General features: G+C 36.4%; 4 protein-coding genes and 1 long non-coding RNA gene across 8 annotated transcripts; all 5 read right to left on the bottom strand.

Moving 5' to 3' along the window:
• Positions 1 to 577: 577 nt before the first annotated feature.
• Positions 578 to 3,287, bottom strand: LOC125223663 (serine carboxypeptidase-like 7). Of its 3 annotated transcripts, none has more exons than XM_048126910.1 (14): positions 3,105 to 3,285; positions 2,884 to 3,029; positions 2,746 to 2,807; positions 2,542 to 2,664; positions 2,335 to 2,437; positions 2,223 to 2,260; positions 2,035 to 2,136; positions 1,856 to 1,942; positions 1,614 to 1,766; positions 1,467 to 1,538; positions 1,259 to 1,377; positions 1,056 to 1,169; positions 910 to 970; positions 578 to 827 (listed from the first exon to the last, which is right to left on the bottom strand). In XM_048126910.1, the coding sequence occupies exons 1-14, from the start codon at positions 3,242 to 3,244 to the stop codon at positions 744 to 746; spliced, it is 1,404 nt and encodes a 467-aa protein (XP_047982867.1). In that variant the 5' UTR covers positions 3,245 to 3,285; the 3' UTR covers positions 578 to 743. The 3 variants fall into 3 exon arrangements, with proteins under 3 accessions (XP_047982867.1, XP_047982868.1, XP_047982869.1); XM_048126911.1 differs by having other exon boundaries at positions 2,920 to 3,029; XM_048126912.1 differs by lacking the exons at positions 578 to 827; positions 910 to 970 and having other exon boundaries at positions 1,235 to 1,377; positions 3,105 to 3,287.
• Positions 3,288 to 5,655: 2,368 nt separating this feature from the next.
• LOC125223665 (armadillo repeat-containing protein 7) lies at positions 5,656 to 7,351 on the bottom strand. The gene is made up of 7 exons (XM_048126915.1): positions 7,262 to 7,351; positions 6,941 to 7,016; positions 6,757 to 6,793; positions 6,606 to 6,679; positions 6,421 to 6,514; positions 6,259 to 6,341; positions 5,656 to 6,083 (listed from the first exon to the last, which is right to left on the bottom strand). The coding sequence occupies exons 2-7, from the start codon at positions 7,010 to 7,012 to the stop codon at positions 5,907 to 5,909; spliced, it is 537 nt and encodes a 178-aa protein (XP_047982872.1). The 5' UTR covers positions 7,013 to 7,016; positions 7,262 to 7,351; the 3' UTR covers positions 5,656 to 5,906.
• A 4,058-nt stretch (positions 7,352 to 11,409) lies between these two features.
• On the bottom strand, positions 11,410 to 13,751 carry LOC125223667. Its single transcript, XR_007176758.1, has 3 exons — positions 13,472 to 13,751; positions 12,621 to 12,708; positions 11,410 to 11,643 (listed from the first exon to the last, which is right to left on the bottom strand). It is a non-coding gene; the product is annotated as an uncharacterized LOC125223667 (long non-coding RNA).
• A 4,931-nt stretch (positions 13,752 to 18,682) lies between these two features.
• Positions 18,683 to 19,645, bottom strand: LOC125220605. The gene has a single exon (XM_048122759.1). It carries the CDS (start codon positions 19,643 to 19,645, stop codon positions 18,683 to 18,685), a length of 963 nt encoding a protein of 320 aa, XP_047978716.1.
• A 2,948-nt stretch (positions 19,646 to 22,593) lies between these two features.
• Positions 22,594 to 25,272, bottom strand: LOC125223664 (serine carboxypeptidase-like 7). 2 transcript variants are annotated; one of them, XM_048126913.1, is made up of 14 exons: positions 25,105 to 25,272; positions 24,879 to 25,024; positions 24,665 to 24,741; positions 24,476 to 24,598; positions 24,284 to 24,386; positions 24,146 to 24,183; positions 23,961 to 24,062; positions 23,799 to 23,885; positions 23,569 to 23,715; positions 23,423 to 23,494; positions 23,219 to 23,337; positions 23,022 to 23,135; positions 22,885 to 22,945; positions 22,594 to 22,783 (listed from the first exon to the last, which is right to left on the bottom strand). In XM_048126913.1, the coding sequence occupies exons 1-14, from the start codon at positions 25,227 to 25,229 to the stop codon at positions 22,700 to 22,702; spliced, it is 1,398 nt and encodes a 465-aa protein (XP_047982870.1). In that variant the 5' UTR covers positions 25,230 to 25,272; the 3' UTR covers positions 22,594 to 22,699. The 2 variants fall into 2 exon arrangements, with proteins under 2 accessions (XP_047982870.1, XP_047982871.1); XM_048126914.1 differs by lacking the exon at positions 23,799 to 23,885.
• Between the last annotated feature and the right edge of the window lie 1,004 nt (positions 25,273 to 26,276).

Genomic DNA, 26,276 nt, shown 5'->3' with positions numbered 1-26,276 from the left:
GACGGATGACCCAAAAATTTTCAAATCGATTGGATCATTGACCCTAATTTTAAGTCCAGACATACTATTGGGTCGGTCATTTTTTTAGTTTCAACCCAATATTCTGTTAGATTAATTAAATTTGACCTACAATCGGTAACCCACTCTAATAACTACTCTAATACCATGTTAAATGATATAGAAGAAGACATAGAATATGGTTTATATAGAATGAGATGATTATTCTATTGAAGACACTATACATGGTATGTCTTGTACAAGGGAGAAGAATAATCCTATTCTATGAAACAATTGATTTCAATCACAATATCTTCCTTTTCTAACACATTCAGACGTGTTCTCTGTTGCGTCCAATTATTTTCGAATTTTGGCACATTCGAAGATCATATGGTAGTGAATTTTGTTAATAATGATACCTTAAAAGCTAGTATTAGTAGTAGTATTTATTACACAATAAATTTAGTCACATTCATTCTTTTTGAGTCTCACGTCCATTGTTTTGAAGAAAACAGAATCATGGTACGAATGAAGCGTGAGGAAAATGTGATATTTATGTATGAATATGAGATTGTAAAAATACAAAAAGACTGTAACGACTATGCTTCAACACAAGAAAAAAGTAACTTGTGCTAATGGGTACAAAGATAGAAACCAAAACATACAAAAACATGAATAGAAAATCCCACGTGCTTTAATCCAAGCAAGAATGGAAAATTATTACAGAAATGAAGATGTGAGAGAATTTAGAGTGGGAAGAGAGATAACCATCTTCTTAACATTTCTAAACACTCCCGAGGCTTGTATTCTGGTGCCGTATGCCCTGCCCCCTGCATACATGCAGGGCAACCATAAAAATATGATAGCACTACTAATATTTTACTTCATTACAAATTATATTATTTTTCTTGCCTTGACTGTAGCAAACATGAGGTAAGCCTCCTTGATCTTACTCTTGTATAGCTCAGTGTATCTGCAAATCACATAACACACAAGGTTGAACAATGAGATTTGTACTTCAATCATCAATCATAAGTTGTTACAACAGAAAAAATCACCCTGCAACTTGACCATCAACGTTCCACGCCCTCCACTCATCATACACGGACAAATTCAGTTGGCGTATCCATTTCAACGTGGCCATGTAAGGTATATCCATGTCGTGATCGCCACTGTAACAAGGAGGTGCTTATAGCTTCACTAAAGTTGTCAAAAAAATATACATGAGTTTACAGACCGTGGGATCAAATTTTGAGGTCACCTATACACCAAGGCTTGGAAGCCTCTATCACTCAGATTTTGATGATACTCGACAACACTTTCTATGTCATATTCGTAGCTCAAGCTCTTGTTACATCTCGTCCAATCAGGTACCGTCCCCTGATTGATTGATTGATTAATTTTTAAGCACAACAACATCTTAATAATGTGTTATACTCAAATTCAAAAAGTGGGGTCATGTTTTGTACCTCTCTGATGTGCAGAGCATCTCTCACAGTTTCGTCATTAGCCCACGTGTAGGAGGTCGCATATCTCATATTCTGCAAAACATGACAGCTTTGGGTTAACCTCAATGATGACATGTAGACAATGTGATAGGCAGAGTGGAGTAATACACGGCATGTTAGTTTATTTCCGCTGGAGAGGGATAGGATATCGATTGGATCATCTACCATAGACGGTTGGAACTTTCTAGAACCACTTGGTTTTGGTGATAGGAATTTGCATTTTGGCTCTAGAATATGAGCTCCATTGATAACCTTGGTGCACTGCACTTGATGAAAAGGCCATCACCATTGTGTAAAACATCAAAACCAAATGGCATTTTTGTAAGGAAATTGTGTTGAATGATGTATACCTGATTGATGCTATAAAGAGCAAATGAACATTCAATGTTATGTGGATCTGGATTCTCATACTCTCCGTTACAGCTGACTCTTGCTCGCTGAAATCATTATTCAAGATATGGAAGATCAAGCAAAGGAAAAAAAAATACTCCAACACTAATTTAAATATGCAAATAGACAACAAAAGCACCTCAAATTGTTTGTCTGAAATGAGTGCCACTCTATGAGCATAAGGTATCTTTTCATTCATATCCTGATCTTCATATGTCAGTGGATTCCCAATAATATAACCCTATTCCCATTCCATAAATTAGCCATAGAAACCAATGACAAGAAAACAAATAAAGAAGGAAATAAGATATCAAGAACTCCCATTACTTTGAGAGACATTATTGGCTCTATTCCAGCTTCATTGCCTGCAAGTTTTCGACTTAAAATTTTGATGAGGAAATAAACAAACCGTAAGCATATTTATGTGAAAAGTAACTACCTTTAGCTATTTCAAGAGCAACCATAGGAACAATCTTGCCACCATAAGAGTCACCCGAAACATAGAGACGATTCTTGATAAACTCAGGATGAGCTAACAACCACTATACTTGTTTTTCCAAAAAATGACAGTGAAACCAGAAAATGAAGGTAAGCTTCCATCAACAACAAAGATGCAAAAAAGCAGCTAAAACGATCGAAGAGCAACCTTGCGTAGAAATGAGTAATTATGTAGAGTTGCATTTGTGTCGGAGATCGGGAAGGTTGTTGCATTGTTGGAATATGAGAATCCAGTTCCAGCAGGGTAATCTAGGAATATAATGTTGGCAACCTAGCATCATCATAACCACCATCAAATAAAATGGATGAAATCAATCAAGAGATAATGAATGTAGCAATAATTGTAAGTAACCTTAGTCCATGAATATGGGTTCAATAGGAAAGAAGGAAAGCTTCCATCAAAGGCAAGTGGGCCTACAAATTAGCATTAAGGAGAATTAATCAGAACCAAAATCCAACTGGTGTCACCTTAAAAGCATACGATAAAGACCGATTTCATAAACGAGGCCGGAAAAGGCAGAGCAACCGGGGCCGCCGTTGAGCCAGAGGAGCAAAGGGTCTCTAGCTGGGTCGTTTTCGGACTCGATGAAGTAGTAAAAAAGCTGAACTTCATCATCCTCTCCCACACTAATATATCTGAATCCCACAAAACAACATCAATTCATTCCAATTAAATAGAGGAAAACAGAGTGAATTGAGAAATGGAGAGACCCTGTTTCGAGTTTGAAAGGCAGAGCTCCGTCGTAGCCGGGGAGGGTTTCCACGATTGATTGTGAAGCACCACACTTGATTCCGACAAGCAAAGCAACAAGCAAATGCAACAAAAATGGCTTCATGTCTCTCCACCTCATGGTCGTGAAATTTCAACGTGTCTTAATATTTCTATTATCAAACATCGGCAGCTACTTAAAAAGATCATGTGATATTATCATATTATCCTAATCAAAGGGCTAAATTGTCAAAACATCACTATCCATTATTTAACATATTACATTTTTATCTTCTTTCGGTGCAATTAAGACTCCTTTTGTCTAAAAATAAATTTTTTAGGCAGCACGTGGAGACGTGGTGATCATGAGGTTACAGGTTCAAACTCCGTCACCTGCTAGAAGACTTTCGGCCTTAATCCGCAAGTTCGGTCGAATAGGATTAGTCGAATTCTGCTAAAAGACGGGTTCGGTACACCTATGATTAAATAAAAATATATATATATATATTTTTGTCTTTTTATCCGTCTACTAAAAGTAGAAGATACTATCATTTTCAATTTATACTCATTTCTTTTGATCTCTTCTAATTTATCAATTTTATATTAACATTTGTTCTGCTTCAAAAGATTTTATTGCAGATTTGATTTTAAGGCTGCTTCAATTATTTAAACAAAAGGAATATTTGAGTAGCATATAATTATGTCTTTAAATATGGACAAAAGGTCCACAATTATTGTTTCACCCATGGCATTTTTTGTGATGACATTTTGCCACCAACTCCATTTAAAAGTTGAGCTAGTCTTGGGCCCAGCGCGTGGTGAGCTCAAGAAGACAAGCGAGTAGATTGCAATGGAGGCAACGGAAAGGAGAAGAAGAGTGTGCACACCGTGCAAGTGCACTAGAGCTTTTTTTGACATAAAAGACTGCCTACTAAACTTTTGCGATGTGATTTACCAGCTCAAGATTGGGTAATGTTGAATCATTTTTAACGGCTCTAATTGTTTTGCAACATTTTATATTTTGTTAGTATTTTTTCCCTCTAACGTTGTGGGAATCTTTTTGCAATTCAATCAAATACGAAAAGAGAAAAATAGGTAGCTCGGGACAAAAGGAGAAAGATAAGAATTAAGCTTTGAATTGAATTACTGACGCTGTCACGCTATTATCTATGATTTGGTTTCAATCTCAATCTGTCTGATTACGTATATCATGATGGTATACTCTTTGTTACGATGCTACAGTATATCAATGAACAATTATTTAATGTAGCAGTGGAGTACTCCCTCCTTCCCCCGTTCAAAGAATCATTTTACTCCCTCCGCCTCAACGAAGATGACTCATTTAGAAAATGATATGAGATTTTAAGAGATGTTGTTTTATGTGTTAAATAATGAGAAAAAATACAATTTTACAATTGATGTGAGAGGAAACTTTTTCTAAAAGAGAAAATGTGACATCTTTTGTGGGACAAACTAAAAAGGAAAATGTGACATCTATTGTGGAATGGAGGGAGTACTCCTTTTGTTGTCCATGATTTATAGAAACATTTACTTTTATTCTACATTTAGTATGTTGACTCCACATTCCACCAACTTTTCACACTCACAATTTAAATAGATACCACATTCCACTCACTTTCTCCTTTTACTTTTCTTCATAACGTTAAACAAATTTTTAAAACTCGTGCTGAATCAGAAGGACTCTCTAAATGGTGGACGGAGGGAATAGTTGTTTTAGGTTTGAAATTTTTGGGTTTGAAAAATTCGACTTAAATTAGTGGTACTTCATGCTTATTAACTGTCCCACTTATTTGATTTTATTTGCAAGCTGGATGCATGAAAAATTTAGGGTAAGAAAAAAAAAAGACACAAGTTTGATCAAATTCTTATGTATTATCTCATAATTGTATAAAATGGCCGATTAAATTATAATTTGACTAATTTTCTTAATTGTCCCATGAATTTGGATTTGGAAAATATAATTGAGTGCGACGTGGACATCAGGAAGGTATGATGTGGAATAAATTATTAGCGACATCGTTCCACTCCAGCTTTACGTCTTTTACAAAAAAAGAGGTTGAAATTGTGTTCCTTCCGTTCTTCTTCACAATCGTTTAAGTTATGATTTAATAGAGCTGAATCACCGTTCAATTCACGCACAATCACATGGGTTGCAACGTTCCCTACGTCCATGTCATGCCCAATTTTCTCTAAATTCAAATTCATGGAACAATTCATAAAATCATTAAAATTATGATTTAATCAGCCATTTTTTTATGTGATAAACTAAAATTTGAACCAAGTTTTTTTTTCTATTTACCCAGAAAATTCATGTGTGTCATGTCATGCATATATTTCGCTATTAATATTTAATATTTGATTAAATGTTTGGTTCCCCAAGAGGGGCCCAGCAGAATTAGTAAGCAGCTCCATCACATCATCATTTAAGAGTTGAGACAAATCCACTTTCCTTTTCTATGATTTTGAGATAAACACCCATAAAAAAAGGTGTTCTATAGAAATTTGGCAAGAATTTATAAACCTTATGTAGAATTGTGTGACTTTTGTCACCTCAATTAACACAGAAATGTATCTTTCCAATAAATTTTCACATTTTACAATAAAAAAATATACAAAATGAAATGTTTTAGAAGAAAAGAAAATAATCTTCATGATTTCTCATCTGATAAGCCTCTTGCTCTCATTCATGTCATGTAGGATCATAATTTCCAACTTACAAGCTCAAAAATTCAGGAGATGTGAAACTAAACTTATCTGCTATACTTACATGCTGTAACACAAGCCTATTTTTCGTTGAGAGACGTAACGTACCTATCCAAGAACGCCCGTGCTGGATTGCTAAAGCTCGCACCAGCTGCTGTAAACCTTTTCATAGCATCCACTACCTCTGGTTTCAAAATTTCATCCTCAGCCTTTGCACTACTACACAGATAGTACAGAGATCCAATTGCGTAATTCACCTGCATACAAGCGTTTTAAGGAACTTCTCGATGAACATAACCTTAACTACATTGAGACGAGAGCCATCAAATCGAGCTCAAAGCTCCAAAACAATCTTGAATGGAATCTTTTTATTGATGACGGTGGAGCAAATAATGTATAGTAGTATGTGTTAAGAGCTCAAAGAAGATTTACCGTGTTTCTAACAGGGCTCGATAAGCATTGGATGACAAGAGGAATACCGTCGCATTGGATGACAACCGCAGCATTTGTTGGATCTGCAATTTGGAAAAGAATTCTAAACGAGAAATCGTTGCAACGGGAAAAAAATGATAACTACATAGCGTCCAACCACACCTGCACAAGCATTGCAAATTCCTCCGACTGCAAACTCCACAAGCCTCTCATTGGACTCAGTTAGGCAGTCCAGAAAAAGCTCCAAAACATTTAGCTGCTCAACGAAAAAAAGAACAGTTGCTCGTGTCACCAATACGAGATCCGTTTCACTAATAAACTAAACCGAACACAATAAAAACACAAACCTGACGGAAGAATGTATAATTATAAGGATCATAAGCAAAGTTCCCCAAACTAGCAACAACTTTCTCTTTTGTTTCTGCATTATCATCACCACAAATTATTAAATGCTGATTGGAGTTCAAATACATGAAACAATTGATTGATATCTCATACCTTCATCAGATGCATTTTGAAATTGTGCAACCAGTTCCTGTGGCACAGAAATGTAGAAAGCTAAAGCCCTAAAACCTAGTCCCCATCAATTGACAATTGATCATACTCCTTAAATACACGATAAATTAGAAAAATTGAACAATTCTAGGGCAAAATTAACATTTGATTGAGATAGGAAACTGACCTGAAGATATTGCAATCTCGGAGATCCATATTTTCCGGTGCGCTCCTTTTGTCTCTGATCATTGGTAAACATGTTGCTGTAACACATCATCCAAAATGTTCAAAAGCGCAATACAGATTGCATTTAGCATTAACATGAAATGCTACATCTTCAATTTGTTAAAATGTAAGCTCAATTATCCCAATTTATCATTTTTTTCGTTTTGCTACAGTATATGCGTTTGAACTGCAAATATTTTTGGAAAATTGCAAATCAACCAATAAATATGCATTTGCAGAATTCTGTGAGTGGAAGAAACACTGTAGGAAGATAGAGACATACCTGGAAGAGAAAGAAGCGGCGACGGATGTGCAGAGGCGTCGGGAAGAAGAAGAGCGCGGCGTTTAATTTCATTATATGAATTGAATGGGCTTAATTTAATTGAATTAATTATGGGCTCAAACATTATTAATTTTCGAAAATAGCTACTATTTAAATATGAAATCCAGTTAAATTATCTTTGAAAACGTAATACTCCCTCCATCCTCCGTTGGGAGTCACACTTCCGTTTCTGCACTCGTTTTATAAAATGATAATAAATAGTTAAAGTGGAGAAATGATAAAATAAGAGAAAATAATGTAGAGAAAATACAGAGGGAGCATTAAATTATGAAATTTTAACTTTTTTTAGTTGTCGTATTCATGCACAAAATTTCATTTTTTAATAATGTTAAAAATGAATGCGAATAAAATGTGATATTTATAAACGATCGGGAAATTAAAATAATGTAAGTACTAGTACTCCCTCCGTTTCGCCATAGTTGAGTCATTTTTCATTCCGGGAAGTTTCTTCACAGTTGAGTCATTTCTATATATGGTAACTTTTTTCTCTTTCTTACTTTATTCTCTCTACTTTATTTACTTTATACTTTATTCTCTCTACTTTATTTACTTTATACTTCATTCTCTCTATTTTACTTTTATATCTATTTATTTAACACATCCAATATTCATTTCTAAAACTCTGTGCGAAAAGTTTCGTCAGAACTATGGCGAAACGAAGGGAGTAGAATAAAAGGTTGAACGCACACTTTGACAAATAGAAAAAGAAGTTTTTTTATTCTGATTTTGATTGGCATCTAGTAATTTTTTGAAAAGATTCATGCTCCATATTCATCGTACGAGAAGAGGACAACATGTGTTGTAACGTGTTTTTACACGCTACGGCATGTAAGCACACCGTGCGTTTTCTCTTACGCATGTCGTTCAATGCTCATAAGTTGCCAATAACGCCCTTAGAACATCTAAAGGAGTGAAACAAAAATTTAAGATTACAAACAAGGTAAAGAAGAGTTCAGATGCCTACAATGAGTACTATGAGATTTCTTAGGCCCTAAATTTTGGCCCATGTCTTCTCATGGCCCAAATTCCAAAGTTCCAATTAGGCTAAGATGACAAACTGAATAACTCAAACTGTGGCGGAAATTAGAATTTTTTAGACATAAAAACAAAGCAGCAACTTGCAACAATTTACTAAATTCAGAAGCAAAAGAACTAAGTTAAAAGCTAAAAATAAAACAAAAAGTCTCACCAAGGGGAGCTAGAAATGTTATAAAAACTAGGAAAATGACTCCCAAAAAAGTGGTCTAAAAGTGTATCTGAAAACTGAATGTGAAATGGAGGCTAAAGTGGTGAAAGAGTGCACAAATCAGATTCTACTTAGTGAGAAAAGAGAGAGAAACTCGATGCGAAAAGGTGTTAGTATTTTGTGTTCCCTTAATTTCTATTGTCCAATGTGCAAAACCAATGGACAAAAATACTTCAACTAATAATGGTTAAACAATTTGATTACTAAAACGTGATCCTAACTCTCTAATTCCACTCCCATCACACGCAAGAAATGAGGAAGGAAAAGAAAAATGGCTGACACACAATTACCTAAACCTTAAAAACACAAAATCAATTCATTAAACTTCCAAAACATATGCATACAAAACATCAAATTAAAAGCTGAAAATTAAAGGCTCGTTGAAGAAGTTAAAGAAGCTTAAGAACACTTAAACATGGTGAAAGAAATGCTAAAAAACAAGACCAACATGAACCATGCAAAACATGCAAATCGAACCCAACTAGACGGCGAAAATCACGAAATCAACCGGCAATCTTGCATACACGTTTTTCCTTTGCGTTTTCTTCCACAAAATTCAAACACAATCAAGGAAATAAGCTAGATAAACTGATTTAAAAGCTCGAAAGAAGTTTTGACTAACAAGAAAGTAACAAACCCTAGAGCTAAACAACAAGCTAAAACCTAAACATTCAAACAAGAATAAATATTTTTTTGGTGCTTTCTTTTTCTTCAAAATCCTTGAACACAAACTGAAATAAGATTTAGAAGTAAATATAAACTCAAGCTCACAACTAAATTATAACAAGCAAAACCGAAAATTAAATGCACTAAGCAACTAACTATCAATTCCCAACACAACTAAACAACAAGAGCAATAAATACACAAGAACTTAGAGCAATAACTACTACTTCAATATGCAGCAAAATAAGGCCAACACTCTTAACTATAGAGTTGAGATGTTAGCAAAAGTAAAACCAAAACAAGTGCTACAAAAGAACTAGAGCATTTAACCACTACAAACAAACTACAACTTCACCCCATGATGAGCAAAAAGATGATGGTTGTTCTGTAATGAAGAGAGTATGTTTCTAGAGAGAGAGTCAGCTACTACTAAAACTAAAGATGATAGATGGAAATTCGTGGTAGTTGGTCTCAAGCTAAGTTAAGTATTGTTTTTTTAACAAAAGATAATTCCCTTTTCTCATGCCTTAGACGAAGATGGACACGTGCCACAAAAGGAAGCGGTCTTGTAATTGTGCTCAAATGACTTCATGCAGTTTTCCCGTCGAGTCCAGGTTGGCCAAGCTGACAACTTGGGCAGTTTGCCATTCTTTCGACTACTTCAAATTATACTTCAAATTATTGCACTTTTTGCATCACTCAACTATAAATGTCTTTCTACAATGCCTCTGAATTATAAGCTCAATTCCCTGCCAAATTAAATAGCATCTTCTCATGCATATAGTATTCAACAAAAGAGTGCGAAAAGTGATCAAATTCAAGTGACAAAAACTAGCCTATCAATTTATATATTAGTTCTATAATAAAACGTGAGTATAAATGAGTTAGTGGAATATGGGGTTTACTACCAAAAATAGTAAAAGTGAAAAGTGACAAATTTTTAGGGACGAGAAAATGAAATAAGTGACAAATTTTCAGTGTCTGATGGAGTATATAATTAATATATAAAAATAGGATCTCACTCTACGAACTTTTTCCACCTACTTTCCACTATATCTCCTAAAACTCGTGCTAAATCAAACAGTGTTAATTAATGGAGGATAGATGAAGTAATAATTATTCAAAACACCATTCATATCTTATACTCCCTCTATCCCAAGATAACCGAGTCACATTCCTTTTTGGGATATCCCAGTACCATAAGTGATCCATTTTTCTTTTTAACAAAAAATCTCTTCTCTTATTTTATACCCCACACCTACTTTATTCTCTCGTCACTCCCCTACTTTTCTCTCTCTCATACTTAACTCTCTGCACTCTAACTCTTTCAAATATCGTACCCAAAAAAAGTATTTTACTTATATCAGGACGGAAGGAGTACTCCAAGTTAAATATCTCATTTATCTTTTTGCATTCAATGACAAATGCTAGTAAATGGGGTTTGGTTTCTATCGCTCTCTGTTTGTACTCACAATTGATGCACAATTATTTCCATTTAAAAATAGACAAATGTTAAACGATGATTCACATGACATTACATTCGGTGAGTGAATAGTCAATTATTTTAAATTTTTGGCACCTTCGAAATTCTTATCGTAGCACATTTTGTGAATAATTCTACCGTCTCAACTTATTTTTAATACAAGTATACTCGCAAGTGTACGGGGCTAATGTAGCAAATAGTAAGCAAAGAGTATCGTATCCACAGAGACAATCAGTGTTAACCTAATTACCACGAACCAACCTCAACTACTATCTAGATGAATCGGAAAGTTTGAGTTTTCTAAATCTACTTAAAAGCAAGGTAAAAACAATTAAAAACAACTAGAGAACTAAAAGCAAATAAGAAAACGGATGTAGATAAAAGATGAGAAGGGTAGAATCCTACGGGATCGATAACAACTATCCTATGCTCAACTAACTTCCTAACTATGCCAACAAGGGGTCTCAAGCATATTAGGTTAAATAGGGCTCGAACTTTCCTTGTTTTGAACTGTCGGCCGAACCTGGCGGGTCGCCAGGTTCGTTGTATGGTGAAGCTGTAACACCCCTTACTTGGTTAATTTTAACTAAATAAGTGGTGTCACATCTCGGTACGATCGATAAACTAAAACCTGTCTATTTAACCTGTATAACTTTTTTTTTTCTTTTTGCAAACACTCAGCATAACTAAACCTGTTAGCACAACCAGTTACTACTATACATAACAAAGTAACGATAACATGCTTCGACAATTATTTACAATCCCATTAGCAAAAGAAGGTTACATAACCTTACATCTCCAAACCAACTATATACAATCAAAAGTTAGCCTAAGCATTCCACGTGAGAACTCCAACTGTACCAGCAAAAAGGAGGGTAGTGACTTGACACATGCAGCTACCCACGAGCGAGATCACTCGCTTCTAAACTCTGCAGGAGGGAGAAAAAATGGGGGTGAGCTTCAACAAGCTCGTAGTGTAAACGCATTCCAGAAATCAATCTCGAAAGACTTCAATCGATATCACTTACACAAAATATCAAATTATAACTTGGAATGCTATGCAATATCTGTTCAATTTTCCTTTCAAAGTCTATTATAGTTTGCTAACACTTTATATAATATCTCCCAAACTATCTTGATACAACAAACACAATATATTAGTCATGATGATACTTTCAAATGCAACCATTTACCATCGATCAATCAAAACCATATGGCACGAAGTAACATATATCATACAACTATCAATTCCTTTAATTAATCAACAATATGCTTTAGGAAAACTATTCAGCTATCCAAGGCACGGAACATCAATTCTCAATCAGATATCACATTCATATCACATATCAGCCCAAAATTATGCTTAGCAATGGACACGGGTACACGAACACTATAAGTAGCCCGATGAGGGCCTCTGTCATGTATACATCTTGGTGAGATACTATCAGATGTTGTATATCTTTCGTATAGCCTATCATAAGGCATCTGTCACATATTACCCGTATAGGGCTCATATCAACTATCAACATATCATATGGATCATCGCTTCGGTTATCCGGAAGACGAATGATCAAACATGTGTGCAGTACTGCTGTCATATGTCATGCCAACTATACCATGTGATTCACTCAAGCAATGGAGCATAACACAACTATTTCATATCAACTTTCACATTATTGAACACATATAACTACTTAAATCACTTTGCATATCATATATCACAACAATTCACAATTTTAAAACATAATTCCCACATCTTACCTTTCCATATCTCATTTATGTCATTGAGTTATACCATTCACACAACCATATTTAATCTCTATTGCACAAGCAGATAAAACATATAAAAATGTAGCAATATGTCTCGAAGTTAAAGAGATTAAACTCTAGAACCCGCGTACACTACCTGTACACGTCACAAAAGCTCTATTATTTGTTTAGTCAACCGTGGATGTGCCCCTTTCCCCTATCGTTTGTGCTTGCACTCGGTTCACCTAATTTTTCAAACAATCACATACACAGTTTATAAATAAACACAAATAAAGCCAAATAATCACATCTATCTATTTCACTTTCCATACTCTTCCCTTTATCACAAAATAAGCCAAATATAATATGTATGCAAGTTAAAAGATTTCTAACTTCATTTATAGCAAAAAGAAGCAAAGTAATTCAATAATATTATTCAATAACTCCGGAAAAAGAGGGCTATACCTGGCTGTCCCAAAATTATAAACCTCAAAATTCCATTTTCCTCCATAAACCAAACCTAATTAATTTTCAAAATATGGGACAGCAACTTTATTTTAACATTAAACTCAAAAATTTGACATTTTGAAGCTAAACTCATAACCAAAAGTCTTTTGATATCAACCAACAACTAAACCTCTTTTACCAAATCCTTTTTAAAAATTTCCAGCTTGAATATGTAATAGAAATCAACATCAAACTTTACCACAAGGCAGCCCCAACTTTATACAATATCAAAACCATCAAGAAAGTAACATTAAAATCACTATCAAGAGTTTAAGGTCACATACTACCCTCAAACTCAGATTTTTCTATCACTTTCATGCTTAAATGTCATAACATACTTCCAATTGCATAATTGCATAGCCAATTTACACAAAAGCATCAAAGCAACAAAATCCCCAAATTCAAAAACCCTAATTTCGACTCCAACAGCAAGAATCACATCAAATTAACACCACTACTATGCTTAGAAACAAGATTAAGGAGGTTATAGAGGAGTCTAACCTCTAATTTCAACTAATTTGCAAAGCTAAGTGGAGATGAGTTTGCAACCTCAGCTCTAAAATTGAGAAAAACTAGGAGGAAATTGAGAGCTTGAATTGATGGTGGATACTACATGCTTCACGGTTGAGTGATCGGAGCTATCACGGTGGCTGATCGAAGGGAGTAGAAAAGCTGTGAAATTTTATAGTGAAGAAGGTAGCAGCGTGGGAAGAGAGAGAGAAAAGAGATATGAGCTATTTCTTTCTCTTGCAAAATTCTAACCAAATCATTTACTAATTTTAATTCTTTTTTTTTTCCTCTTCCTAATTTCCTAAAAAAAACACACTTCCCTATTACTCGTCAAAATCCTTCCATCCTTTTTCTTTATTCTTTTTCTTTATAATTTTCCCTAAATTCCTTCCTCACTACACGTATCTTCCCTTTTTTTTTTCCTTACTTATCTCTTTCGATTCTATTATTAAACTATATTTCTTTTGACCTCCTATATAAAAACTACTCCAGTTGGTTTAAACAATACTCCCTCCGTCCACAAAAAATAGATCACTTTTGCCATTTTGGGACGTCCACAAAAAATAGATCACTTTCTAAATATGAAAAGTTTATCTCTCATACTTTCCCACTTTTTCTTCCTTCTCTCATACTTTACTCACTTTTTCTCTTTATCTCTCTTACTTTACCTACTTTTTCTCCTCCTCTCTCTTACTTTTCCAATTCTATATTAAAACCCGTGTCATACACAAAGTGATCTATTTTTTGTGGACGAAGGGAGTAAAATACATGTAAAACACATACTAACTCCAATATTATCCTAATTTTGTTTTCCTAATTAGCTCAGGGATATTACAGAAGCTGGCGGATTGCCAGCTGCTCTCGGCGATTTTGGGCTGTTGTCCTAGCGAGTCTCCAGGTTGGGCATCTTCGAAGCTGGCGGTTCGCCAGTTCGTCCTTTTTCATCTCGGCTGCCTCCTTTCTCCATTTAAGTTCATTTTCGACCCTTTTTCTACACATTCTTCACAAAATAGTCAAAATACCAATATCATAGAGAAGTAGCTATTACCATATCTCAAAATACACAATAATACGGAATAAAGGAGCACATCACAATACAAATTCTATCAAGTTAAGCCGTCGAATGCACTTTTACAACTAACTCGTATATCACCTTGGATTCATGCTTCACTCGGTATGTATATATGTGTGTATATTCACTTCACTCAAGGTGTATAGGATATCAAGTAACGCTCAAATCAATCAAAAATGCATGGTTTACCATAGGCTTGCTCAATGTCTAACCTCTCCTCTACTTCGTGTGACAATAAATCTAGAGTCCGAAAGGTCTTTTGTTTAGGTTATAATGTAGGCTCTTTGGTAAGGTAGGGTAATATTTGGCTAAAGTGACTAAATTCCCAAAAAGATGTGAAATTCCAAGACATTACACAATCCACTTTCAACTTCAACCATTCACCAAAACACTTCTCAACAATAACTAGACTTTGTCTAATTTCTTCCCAACTTCCAAAGACCTTGAATTATTCTCTATATACTATTATTTTCTTTTTCTTTTTCTTTTCCCATTTTTTTTCTTTTTTTCTTTCTTTTCTTTTCTCTTGTTATTTTTTTTTTCTAAATACAACCAATTTTCATATGGACATACAAATGCAGACTTATGTTGATCTTCCGGGGCAATTAAAATTTGATTATAACCCGAATATCCATCAAGAAAACAGTAGTACTCATATCCTGCCAACCTATCTAACATTTGATCAATAAAAGGGAGTGGGAAGTGATCTTTCCTAGTGGCTGCGTTCAAAGCACGATAATCAATACAAACTCTCCACCCGAACACAACTCTAGTGGCTATCAATTCATCATTCTTTCCTTGCACAACTGTCATACCACCCTTCTTAGCTACAACTTGAGTTAAACTAACCCATTCACTGTCAGATATGGCATAAACAAATTCCTGCATCTAACCACTTTATGACATCTTTCCTAACTACATCTTGCATAATTGGATTAAGTCTTCTTTGATTTTGAACCTTAGGTTTACACCCTTCTTCTAACAAAATTTTATGCATGCACAAAGTCGGGCTAATCCCTTTAATGTCATAAATAGACCATCCAATAGCACTTCTATGTTTCCTAAGAACTCTCAACAACTTATCAAGCTCAGACACAGATAGGGAAGAAGATACAATTACCGGATACGTTTCATTTTCTCCAAGGAATGCATACTTCAAGTGAGTTGGCAATGGTTTTAGCTCAACTTTGGTCCCCTTTCCTTTCTCCTTTTCTTTCTCTTCATCCTCGTTCCTAATGGAAGAAATTTTTGTTGACGACAAGGGATCTCTTCGGAGGAGTCAAGTGCACCTACAAAATCAAATAATTCAGAGTTAGCATCAGTTATTTCATTAATATCAGAGGAATAAAGAGATTGAAATAGGCATCGCTCAAGTTGATCATGTGAAGAGTTGATCCCGGCCACTCCTTCAACACAATCTTCCACCACTTGCACATAGTTGCAATGCTCTATCATCTCTACTTCTTCATCATCATGCACTTTCATGGCCTTGTAGATGGAAAATGTAATGCTCTCATTGTCAAGGCGAAGTGTAGGCTCTCCCTTTGCCACGTCTATCATTGCCTTCCATGTAGCAAGGAAAGGTCTTTCCAAAATCAATGAGATCTTTTGGTCCTCCTCCATATCTAGCACAACAAAATCGACCGGATAGATAAAGTTATTCACTTTGACTAGAATATCTTCCACTATGCCTTTAGGATATGTGACCGTCTTGTCTACCATTTGGAGTGTGATAGTAGTAGGCTTCAATGTTCCAATCTTAAGCTTTCTGAAGAATGATAGGGGCATAAGATTAATGCTTGCCCCTAAATCACATAATGCTCTCCCCACTTGATTGTTGCCCACTATACAAGAAATAGTGAAGCTACTGGGATCCTTAAGCTTGGCTGGCAGTTTCTTCTGAATTAGCTCTCTGTCAAATTGACAGTTTCATATTCTCCCCACCTTCTTTTCTTGGAGATAACATCTGATATGGATAGTCTAGCCAAGTGGGTGCCAGCAGGATAGCTCCACAAATCTAGCTGATTGGTTAGTTTGTTCAAGCTAACTGATGGAGAAGATATGGGGAGAAGAAATAGGCAATCTTGTTGAGCTTGTTATTTTAATTTGTTTAGCTGCATTAATCGTCTATAAATATTAGATTCTTAGGAGATAGAAATCATCTGGGAAGATCAGTTCATAGGACGAGATTTCTCGTAGGCCTCTGCGGAGGATTAGGCCTCCTTTGTGAGGATTTCGTTTCATTGTTTCTCTCTTTTGTGTTCATTTCCATTCAGTTCCCTTTTGGTAAAATAATCGAGAGTTTCTCTTCCAGATTCTTGAGTATTTTGTTTGAGCATTTAACTGAACAATTTGTGCCAAGTTTCTGTGTGAGATAAATTTCTTTCAGCACCTCTCGTGCTTGATTTATTCGAGTGTCAGCCTTTACTCCTAACAATTGGTGCGGTGAACGATGGTGCCTCCGCGTACCACATACACCCTTTTAGATGGTTTGGAGAAGGTTGTCGGCAATCTGGAGAAGAGGACGAAGACGTTGGCCATTGTGGTCAATGAATTGAAAATTCAATGCCTGCAAATGGACGAAAGTGTATCGGCGTTGGGGTCTCAACTCGAGAGGTTCAGGGCAGAAATGCGGGCTGCTTTCTTTTATGGGAATCCGAACAGCATTACTGGTTCGTTCCCTAAAGTTTCATCTAACGGGCACGGCTCCAACATGAAAATTTCAGGTGGCACACCACCAATCACAATCCCCACATTCGACGGCTCCGATGCGATCGTGTGGCTCGCGCGGGCTGAACAGTGTTTCCTGGTGTCTAAAATTCCACTGGATAATCGCGTGAGTGTTGCCATGGAAGCATTGGCAGGCCCGGCAGTACCATGGATCCAACTCCTTATGCGACGAATTCCCACTCTATCTTGGGACCAGTTTGCGCAGGAAATGATGAAACGTTCTGGTGATTCAGAAGCATGGAAACCCAAGAGCGTTGCTGTTCGCCAGGAGATACCAGCTATTACCCCGTCTGCAATACACACTAATATCGACATTAAAGCGATCAATACAGTGCCCCTGCTCTTGGCAGTTCAACAACCCATTCCACCTCCAGTTTTGGTGCCTCTACCATCTCCTACCTGTCCACCTCCACTAGCAACGGTGACAGCACCGCTGTTTTTCTCTAGTCCACCTAAAACAGCCAAGGAGAATTCTCTACACGCCATCCAACAACCCCTACCTATACAACAAACGTGCACACCTTTGGCAGCACAACAACACATTCCACCTCCAGTTTTGGTGCCTCTACCATCTCCTCCTAGTCTATCTACACCAGCAACTACACCTACACTAGCACCAGTGACAGCACCGCTGTTGTCCACCTCCAACCCTTACATTCTGCAGTTTCAACCTCCATTCTCTTCCTTGCTGCGTTGTTTAGTTTCCGCTGCTAGCCACCAATCTATGCAGACGATGGTTTCCTTTCCGGGCTTCCCATATGCAGCAGTTGACGTTCCTTTCTCCTGTCTAGTCATGCTGCAATTCCTTCATATAGTGCGTCATCTTCAATGGTTCGATGCTCTGGCTACTAACGGGAAGCATGTGTTTGAACCTCCACCGAGAATGTGTTGTGTTTCGATTTTGAGCTCAACCTTGAGGGCCCTCAAGGTTGTTTCGAGAGTGAGGCAGTTGATACGGATAGTCTAGCTAAGTGGGTGCCAGCATGATAGCTCCACAAATCTAGCTGATTGGTTAGTTTGTTCAAGCTAACTGATGGAGAAGATATGGGGAGAAGAAATAGGCAATCTTGTTAAGCTTGTTATTTTGATTTGTTTAGCTGCATTAATCGTCTATAAATATTAGATTCTTAGGAGATAGAAATCATCTGGGAAGATCAGTTCATAGGACGAGATTTCTCGTAGGCCTCTGCGGAGGATTAGGCCTCCTTTGTGAGGATTTTGTTTCATTGTTTTTCTCTTTTGTGTTCATTTCCATTTAGTTTCCTTTTGGTAAAATAATCGAGAGTTTCTCTTCCAGATTCTTGAGTATTTTGTTTGAGCATTTAACTGAACAATTTGTGCCAAGTTTCTGTGTGAGATAAACTTCTTTCAGCACCTCTCGTGCTTGATTTATTCGAGTGTCAGCCTTTACTCCTAACAACATCCTTCAAAAACTTAGCATAGTTTGGCATCTCTTGCAAAGCTTCCACCAATGGTATACTGATTTGCACCTTCCTAAAGATATCAAGAAATTTGGAAAATTGTTCATCCATCTTCTTCTTCTTCATCTCAAATGGGAAGGGCACCTTGACTGTCGTAGGAATAGGCAGAGGGGGCATCTTTTCTAGCACTGATTCTTTCTCTGTCTGACTGTCTACCTTGTTCTTCCCCTTAGAATTCTCTTCTGCATTGACATATTCCGCTGGAGTACTCTTCTTTTCCTCTACAGGCATGGAAGGTCCTTCATAGCTTTTACCGCTCCTTAAGTTTAAGGTCTTGCAGTCCTTGGGATTGTTTATGGTCTGTGCTGGGAATTGACCTGGCTGATGTTGGATACCTACAGCTTGAGAAATTTGACTAATCTGAGTGTCAATGCTCTTCATATGCACGTTCAAACATTGCACGTCATTCTCAACCTTCCCCAGCCTTTGACTATTACACTCCATGTACTTGTGTGTTTTCTCCATATACTTGGTAGTCTGATTCATGAATGCTGCCAAGATATCTTCAGTACTAGGCTTTTTCTGTTGTTCTACCAACCCATTAGACACTGTGAACTCTGGCGGTGGTTGCAGAGCATGAGAGATTGGGATGCACCTTGTTACCATAGTTGTTATAGTTACCACCACCTTAGTTGGGCGATAGTTGTTGAAGTTCCTATTATTTCCTCCTTGGTGCACATAGTTCACACCTTCAACTCCTCCTTGCAGTTCTGGTCCAGGTTGTCTCATCTCCATAATCCCCAGTTGAGTGGTCAAAAGATCTAGCTGCTGAGACAATTTGTCTATTCTATCATCTTCTATAACGGAGGCCACCCTGTATGACTTGTTTCTTTCATTATTCCATCCTTCATCAGTGGAAGCTACTCTCTCAATCACTTGCATGGCATCATTCTATCCTAATTTAAGGAGTGCTCATCCTGCGCTCCAATTCAGTTCACGCATTGCATCTGGAGTACACCCCCTGTAAAAAGTTATGACTTGGTGTCCTGGAAGACCATGCTTGGGGCATCTTTTCAGCAGTGTCTTGAATCTAGCCCATGCTTCTCGGATTGTCTCATGAGGTTTCATCTGGAACTGAATTATCTCTGCTTGCCTCTTTAGAACTTCCCTGGGTGGGAAGTACTTCTCCAAATATAAGTCTACCATGGCATCCCACGTTTTAACAGATCCTGACCCCATGCTGTCGTACCGGTCTCTAGCATCATTTCTCAAGGAAAATGGGAATAGTCTTAGTCTAATTTGTTCATCTCTCACCCCATTAAGCTTCACCGTGTTACTGATTTGAATAAACTTAGTGAGATGCTTGTTGGGATCTTCATTGGCCTTCCCCGCGAAAGCATTAGCCTCGGCCATATTAAGCAATCCTAGCTTGAGCTCAAAATGATTGGCATCGATCCCATCATTGCCAATTGGTGGGTTCTCTACCTCTCTGTAAGCGTACATGTGTGTATTTACACTGGCACTATGGTTTGTTGTCCCTCTTTTTCTTTTAGTTGTTTCACCACATCTGCAAGTTGTAATTGGAGTTGTTGGACTATCAGATCTGGATGTGGTACATTGTTCTCTTCGTTATCCGCCATTGTTACTGCAACAGGAGTAGGCGGTTCTCTCTTAAGAGGCAAAAGTGATCTCCCTTGGTTGAGCCTTCTCTGAGCGTTCCTCCTTCGGTTGGATGCTTCGATCTCAGGATCGAATAACTCTAATGGTTGCCCCTTAGAGCGAGTGAGCATACAACCTGAAAAGACAAACACAAAAGTGAGAATAACTCAAAAAGAAAAGAAAAAAAAATAAAGCAAGTAAAATCTAGATTAGTAATCTTAATTTTTATCACAATATGTGGCTATAGTAACACAAAATTGTCCTTGGCAACGGCGCCAAAAACATGACTCAACTTATTTTTAACACAAGTATACCCGCAAGTGTACGAGGCTAATGTAGCAAATAGTAAGCAAAGAGTATCGTATCCATAGAGACAATCAGTGTCAACCTAATTACCACGAACCAACCTCAACTACTATCTAGATGAATCGGAAAGTTTGGGTTTTCTAAATCTACTTAAAATCAAGGTAAAAACAATTAAAAACAACTAAAGAACTAAAAGCAAATAAGAAAACGGATGTAGATCAAGGATGAGAAGGGTAGAATCCTACGGGATCGATAACAACTATCCTATGCTCAACTAACTTCCTAACTATGCCAACAAGGGGTCTCAAGCATATTAGGTTAAATAGGGCTCGAAATTTCCTTGTTTTGAACTGTCGGCCGAACCTGGCGGGTCGCCAGGTTCGTTGTATGGTGAAGCTGGCGGATCGCCAGCTGCTCTCGGCGATTTTAGGCTGTTGTTCTGGCGAGTCGCCAGGTTGGGCATCTTCGAAGCTGGCGGTTCACCAGCTGTGCATTGCAATTTCGTCCTTTTTCATCTCGGCTGCCTCCTTTCGTCATTTAAGCTCATTTTCGACTATTTTTCTACACATTCTTCACAAAATGGTCAAAGTACCAATATCATAGAGAAGTAACTATTACCATGTCTCAAAATACACAATATACGATCAAATCCAAGTAAAACTACCCTCTAAAACCCATGTATAATCCAAGTGAATCAAAAAACTATTTAAGTCATAATAAATTAAGTCAGCACTATGTATGAGTCTCGCACCTATTTCTCCCTTCGTCCCATTTTAAGTGGCGCATTTCTAATTCGACACATGATATTATGTAGTGTTATTTTGTGAGTGAGATAGAGAAAGTAATGTAAAAGAGAGATGCATTAGAAAAATTGATGTTTCTATGTTTAGAAATAATAAATTATACTGGCTGGAGGAATATTTCGATGAATGTGTGATTTTAAAAATATCAAAGTCTACATTCACATGAACTAGTAGTGGTTTTAACATATATAGAATCTAATTATAACGGATTTCAGAAATCTTGTTCAATCCGATTTTGGCATACGTAGAATATAAAGAAAAGTTGGTTGAAAAAGTTAGTGGAATGTGAGACCTATTTTTTTATATTGATTTTATAATAAAATGTGAGTGAATTGAGTTAGTGGAATGTGAGACCTACTTACTATTGATGGTAAAAATGAAGTGTGGCTCTTAATTGGGGACGGACCGAAATAGAAAAGTGTGACTCTTAATCAGGGACGGAGAGAGTACTGTGTAAGTGCTGGTATTAATTAATTTCTTATAAACCTAGAATCTACATATGGTGTCTACGTTCACGTCCTCTTTGTTCTTCTATGTCAACTTCTAAGTTAAGTAAAAAATTAACCTTTGACATGAATTGATACACCCTCGTTCTACCATTTAAAGAGTTATTTTGTCATTTTAGATTGTCCACGATTTAAAGGAACATTTAGTTTTTTCCGCTTTTGATTCACGGATCTCACATTCCACTAACTTTTTACACTCACGGTCCATTATTAAACTAGTAGTACTAAAAATGGGTCTCACATTCCACTTACCTTTTCCATTTACTTTTCTTCATAAAGTTAATCAATTTCTTAAAACACGTGTCAAGTCAAAATTGTCTTTAAAATAGTGTAAGGTGGGAGTAGTAATTAAATCCCTAATCATGCAACTATTACAAATATATATATATATATATATATATATATATATATATATATTAGTAACACATTACAAATATATAAAGTCAATCAATTTCTTAAAACACGTGTTAAAGTCAAAATTGTCTTTAAATAGTGTAAGGTGGGAGTAGTAATTAAATCCCTAATCATGCAACTATTACAAATATATATGTATTAGTAACATAAAGAAGTCGAAATAAAAATTTCCAAGTGCTTTAATCCAATCAACAATGGAAAATTATTACAGAAATGAAGTAACATAAAGAAGTCGAAATAAAAATTTCCAAGTGCTTTAATCCAATCAACAACGGAAAATTATTACAGAAATGAAAATGAGAGAGATTTTACAATGGGAAGAGTGATAACCATCTTTCTATCATTTGAAAACACTCTCTAGGCTTGTATGATGGAGCTGTATGCCCTGCCCCCTGCAAATATGCATTGCAACCAATTAACCAAAATTTATTAGTACTATAATTTTTTACTTCAGTTCAAATTGTATATAAAATAAATTGCATCTTTATCTTGCCTTGACTGTAGCAAACATGAGATAAGCCTCCTTGATCTTACTCTTGTATAGCTCTGTGTATCTGCAAATCACAAAACACATGGTTGAGTAAGTAATATTTTTACTTCAATCATCAGTTGCTACAGCAGAAAAATTACCCTGCAACTTGACCATCAACGGTCCATGCCCTCCATTCATCATACACGGACACATTCAGTTTGCGTATCCATTTCAACGTGGCCATGTAAGGCATAGTCATGTCATGATCACCGCTGAAACAAAGAGGTGTATAGCTTCACTAACAATGTCAAAAATTATACGCGAGTTTTCAGACATGAATTAGATTTGATTTCACCTATACACCAAGGCTTGGAAGCCTCTATCACTCAGATTTTGATGATACTCGACAACGCTTTCTATGTCTTTTTTGTAGCTCAAGTGCCGGTTACATATACTCCAATCAGGTACCGTTCCCTGATTGATTGGTTAATGATCAAGCAAAACAACATCTTAATAATTTGTTATACTCAAATTCAAAAAGTTGAGTCATGTTTTGTACCTCTCTGATGTGCAGAGCTTCTCTCACAGTTTCATCGTTAGCCCACACATTGGAGGTCACATATCTGTGATCCTGCAAACGATGACAGCTTTGAGTTAGTTCGAAGATGACATGAAGGCAATGTGACAGGCAGAGTGGAGGAATACACGGCATGTTAGTTCATTTCGGCTCGAGAGGGAGAGGAAGTCGATTGGATCATCTAATAGGAACCTTCTAGAACCACTTTGATTTGGTGTTGTGATTTCTTGACACTTTGGCTCCAGAATATGATCACCATAGATAAGCTTGGTGCACTGCACTTGATTAAAAGGCAAAGCAATCAGCGTTGTCTAAAACATCAAAATCTTCCAAGGAAAATATGTTTAGTACTGTATGCCTGATTGATAATATAAAGAGCGAATGAACATTTGATGTTATTTGGATCTGAATTCACATACTCTCCGTTGCAGCTGATTCTTGCTTGCTGAAAACATTATTGAAGCAACTTTAGTAATATCTACAACACTAGTTTAAATTTGCAAGTAGACAATGAAAGCACCTCAAATTGTTTGTCTGAAATGAGTGCCACTCTATGAGCATAAGGTATCCTTTCATTAATATCTGCATCTTCATCCGTCACCGGATTTCCGATAGAGTAGCCCTGTCCCATTCAACAAAATAACTTTATCTGGTTAGGCTAGAAACAAACCAATGATAAGAAAACAAATCAAGAACTCCCATTACTTTGAGAGACATTATTGGCTCTAGTCCAGCTTCATTGCCTGCAAGTTTTCGACATAAATTTTGATGAGGTAGAAACAACAATAAAGGTTAAACAAAGCATAAGTATATTTAAGTCTTCAGATTCAACTAACTACCTACCTTTAGCTATTTGAAGAGCAAGCATGGGAGCAATCTTGCCACCATAAGAGACACCGGTAACATAGAGACGATTCTTGATAAACTCGGGATGGGCTAACAACCACTGTATTTATGACAGTAAAACCAGCAAAAGAAGGTAAACTTTCATCAACAACAACAACCCAAAAAAAAAACATGTCAAGCAAAAGCTACCTTGCGTAGAAATGAGTAATTATGTTGGGTTGAATTTGTGTCGGAGGAAGAGTAGCCTCTTGTAGTGTTGGAATATGAGAATCCAGTTCCAACAGGGTAATCTAGGAAAATAATGCTGGCAACCTAACATCATCACCACCATCATGATGCAATGTGGATGAATTCAAAATGGAAATTTATGTGTCAAACCTTAGTCCATGAATATGGGTTCAATACAAGAGAAGGTAAGCTTCCATCAAAGCTCTCAAAATCAAAGGCCAGTGGACCTACAATTTAACATCAAATATTCTAATTACCACCAAATCCAACAAATAGGCCACCAAGCTCAGAAAACATAGGATTAAGTTCCAATTCAAAACTACATTTCTGTGTGTGTGTGTGAGTGACAGAGAAGTGAAGAGACCGATTTCATAAAAGAATCCGAAAAGGGTAGAGCAACAGGGGCCACCGCTGAGCCAGATGAGCAAAGGGTCTCTAGCTGGGTCGTTTTCGGACTCGATGAAGTAGTAAAAGAGCTGGACTTCATCATCCTCTCCAACACCAATATACCTGAATCCCACAAAACAACATCAATTCTTTCTAATTAAACAGAGAAAAACAGAGTGTAGTGAATTGAGAAATGGAGAGACCCTGTTTCGAGTTTGAAAGGCAGAGCTCCGTCGTAGCCGGGGAGGGTTTCGACGATTGATTGCGAAGCAGCAGGCTTGAATCCGACCAAAAGTAAAACAAGGAAATGCAACAAAAATGGCATCATGGCTTATGACATTGCATTCCTAAGTGAGTTCAAACGTGTCTATATACTCCCTTTCTTCCTTTCTAATTGTGGCAGTTGTTTTTTACACGGAGATTAAGAGAGTGTACTAAGTGCACGGTGATTGTAAATAAAGTAAAAGAGAAATAAAGTACATTGAAAAAAATATAAATTACTCAATTACTCATGTAACAGAACCTCTTAAAATAAAAAAAATGACTTAATTAACGTTAAGAATGGAGTACTAAATAGTGTTAATTGAACGTGCGATTTTACCTTATTCAGTAAAGTTTCAAAACACAATCCATATCTTACACTCCAAACATTAAATGTTAAATCAATTTCTTTTAGAACTGCCAAATAGCGAGGCGCTCATTTAAAAATATACTCCAAGTTAGTATCATAGTATTTTATTTCATGTAGTAAAAAAAATATAAATATTACAAAATTTAAAAGACTACTAATAAATAAATGGAAAAACATGCCTACTCGCACACCAGGCATATGCTGCCTGCAAGGCTCGTGACTTGCGTGATGCGACTCATTGACATGTTTTCTATAATGGAAACAATATTATATTTACTTCATTAACACGTTTTCTATAATGAAAATAATATCATATTTACTTTATTATCTTTCTCTTTAACTCACAAAACAATAGTTGTGCTAAATAAAATTTCGTGCAAAAAACAAATATTTGACATTTATTGGGACGGATGAAGTAGTAATAAGTAATAACTAAATACTAACAAAGGTCCACAATTATTGTTTCACCCATGGCATTTTTTGTGATGATATTTTGCTACCAACTCCATTTAAAAGTTGAGCTAGTCTTGGGCCCAGCGTGTGGTGAGCTCAAGAAGACAAGCGAGTAGATTGCAATGGAGGTGGAGGAGGCAATGAAAAGCAGGGGCGGACGCAGAAATAAATAACGATAAAGGCTATGAATTCTAAATTTTATTTTAAAATATATTTTTTATTGTTTTAAATTATTTATAAGGACTTTTACATAATAATTTGCCATGAATTAAGGGCTTTAGCCCCCTACCC

The sequence above is a fragment of the Salvia hispanica genome, chromosome 4 (assembly GCF_023119035.1).
Source record: "Salvia hispanica cultivar TCC Black 2014 chromosome 4, UniMelb_Shisp_WGS_1.0, whole genome shotgun sequence".
Lineage (NCBI taxonomy): Eukaryota > Viridiplantae > Streptophyta > Magnoliopsida > Lamiales > Lamiaceae > Salvia > Salvia hispanica.
This window is presented reverse-complemented; position numbering and strand designations above follow the sequence as displayed.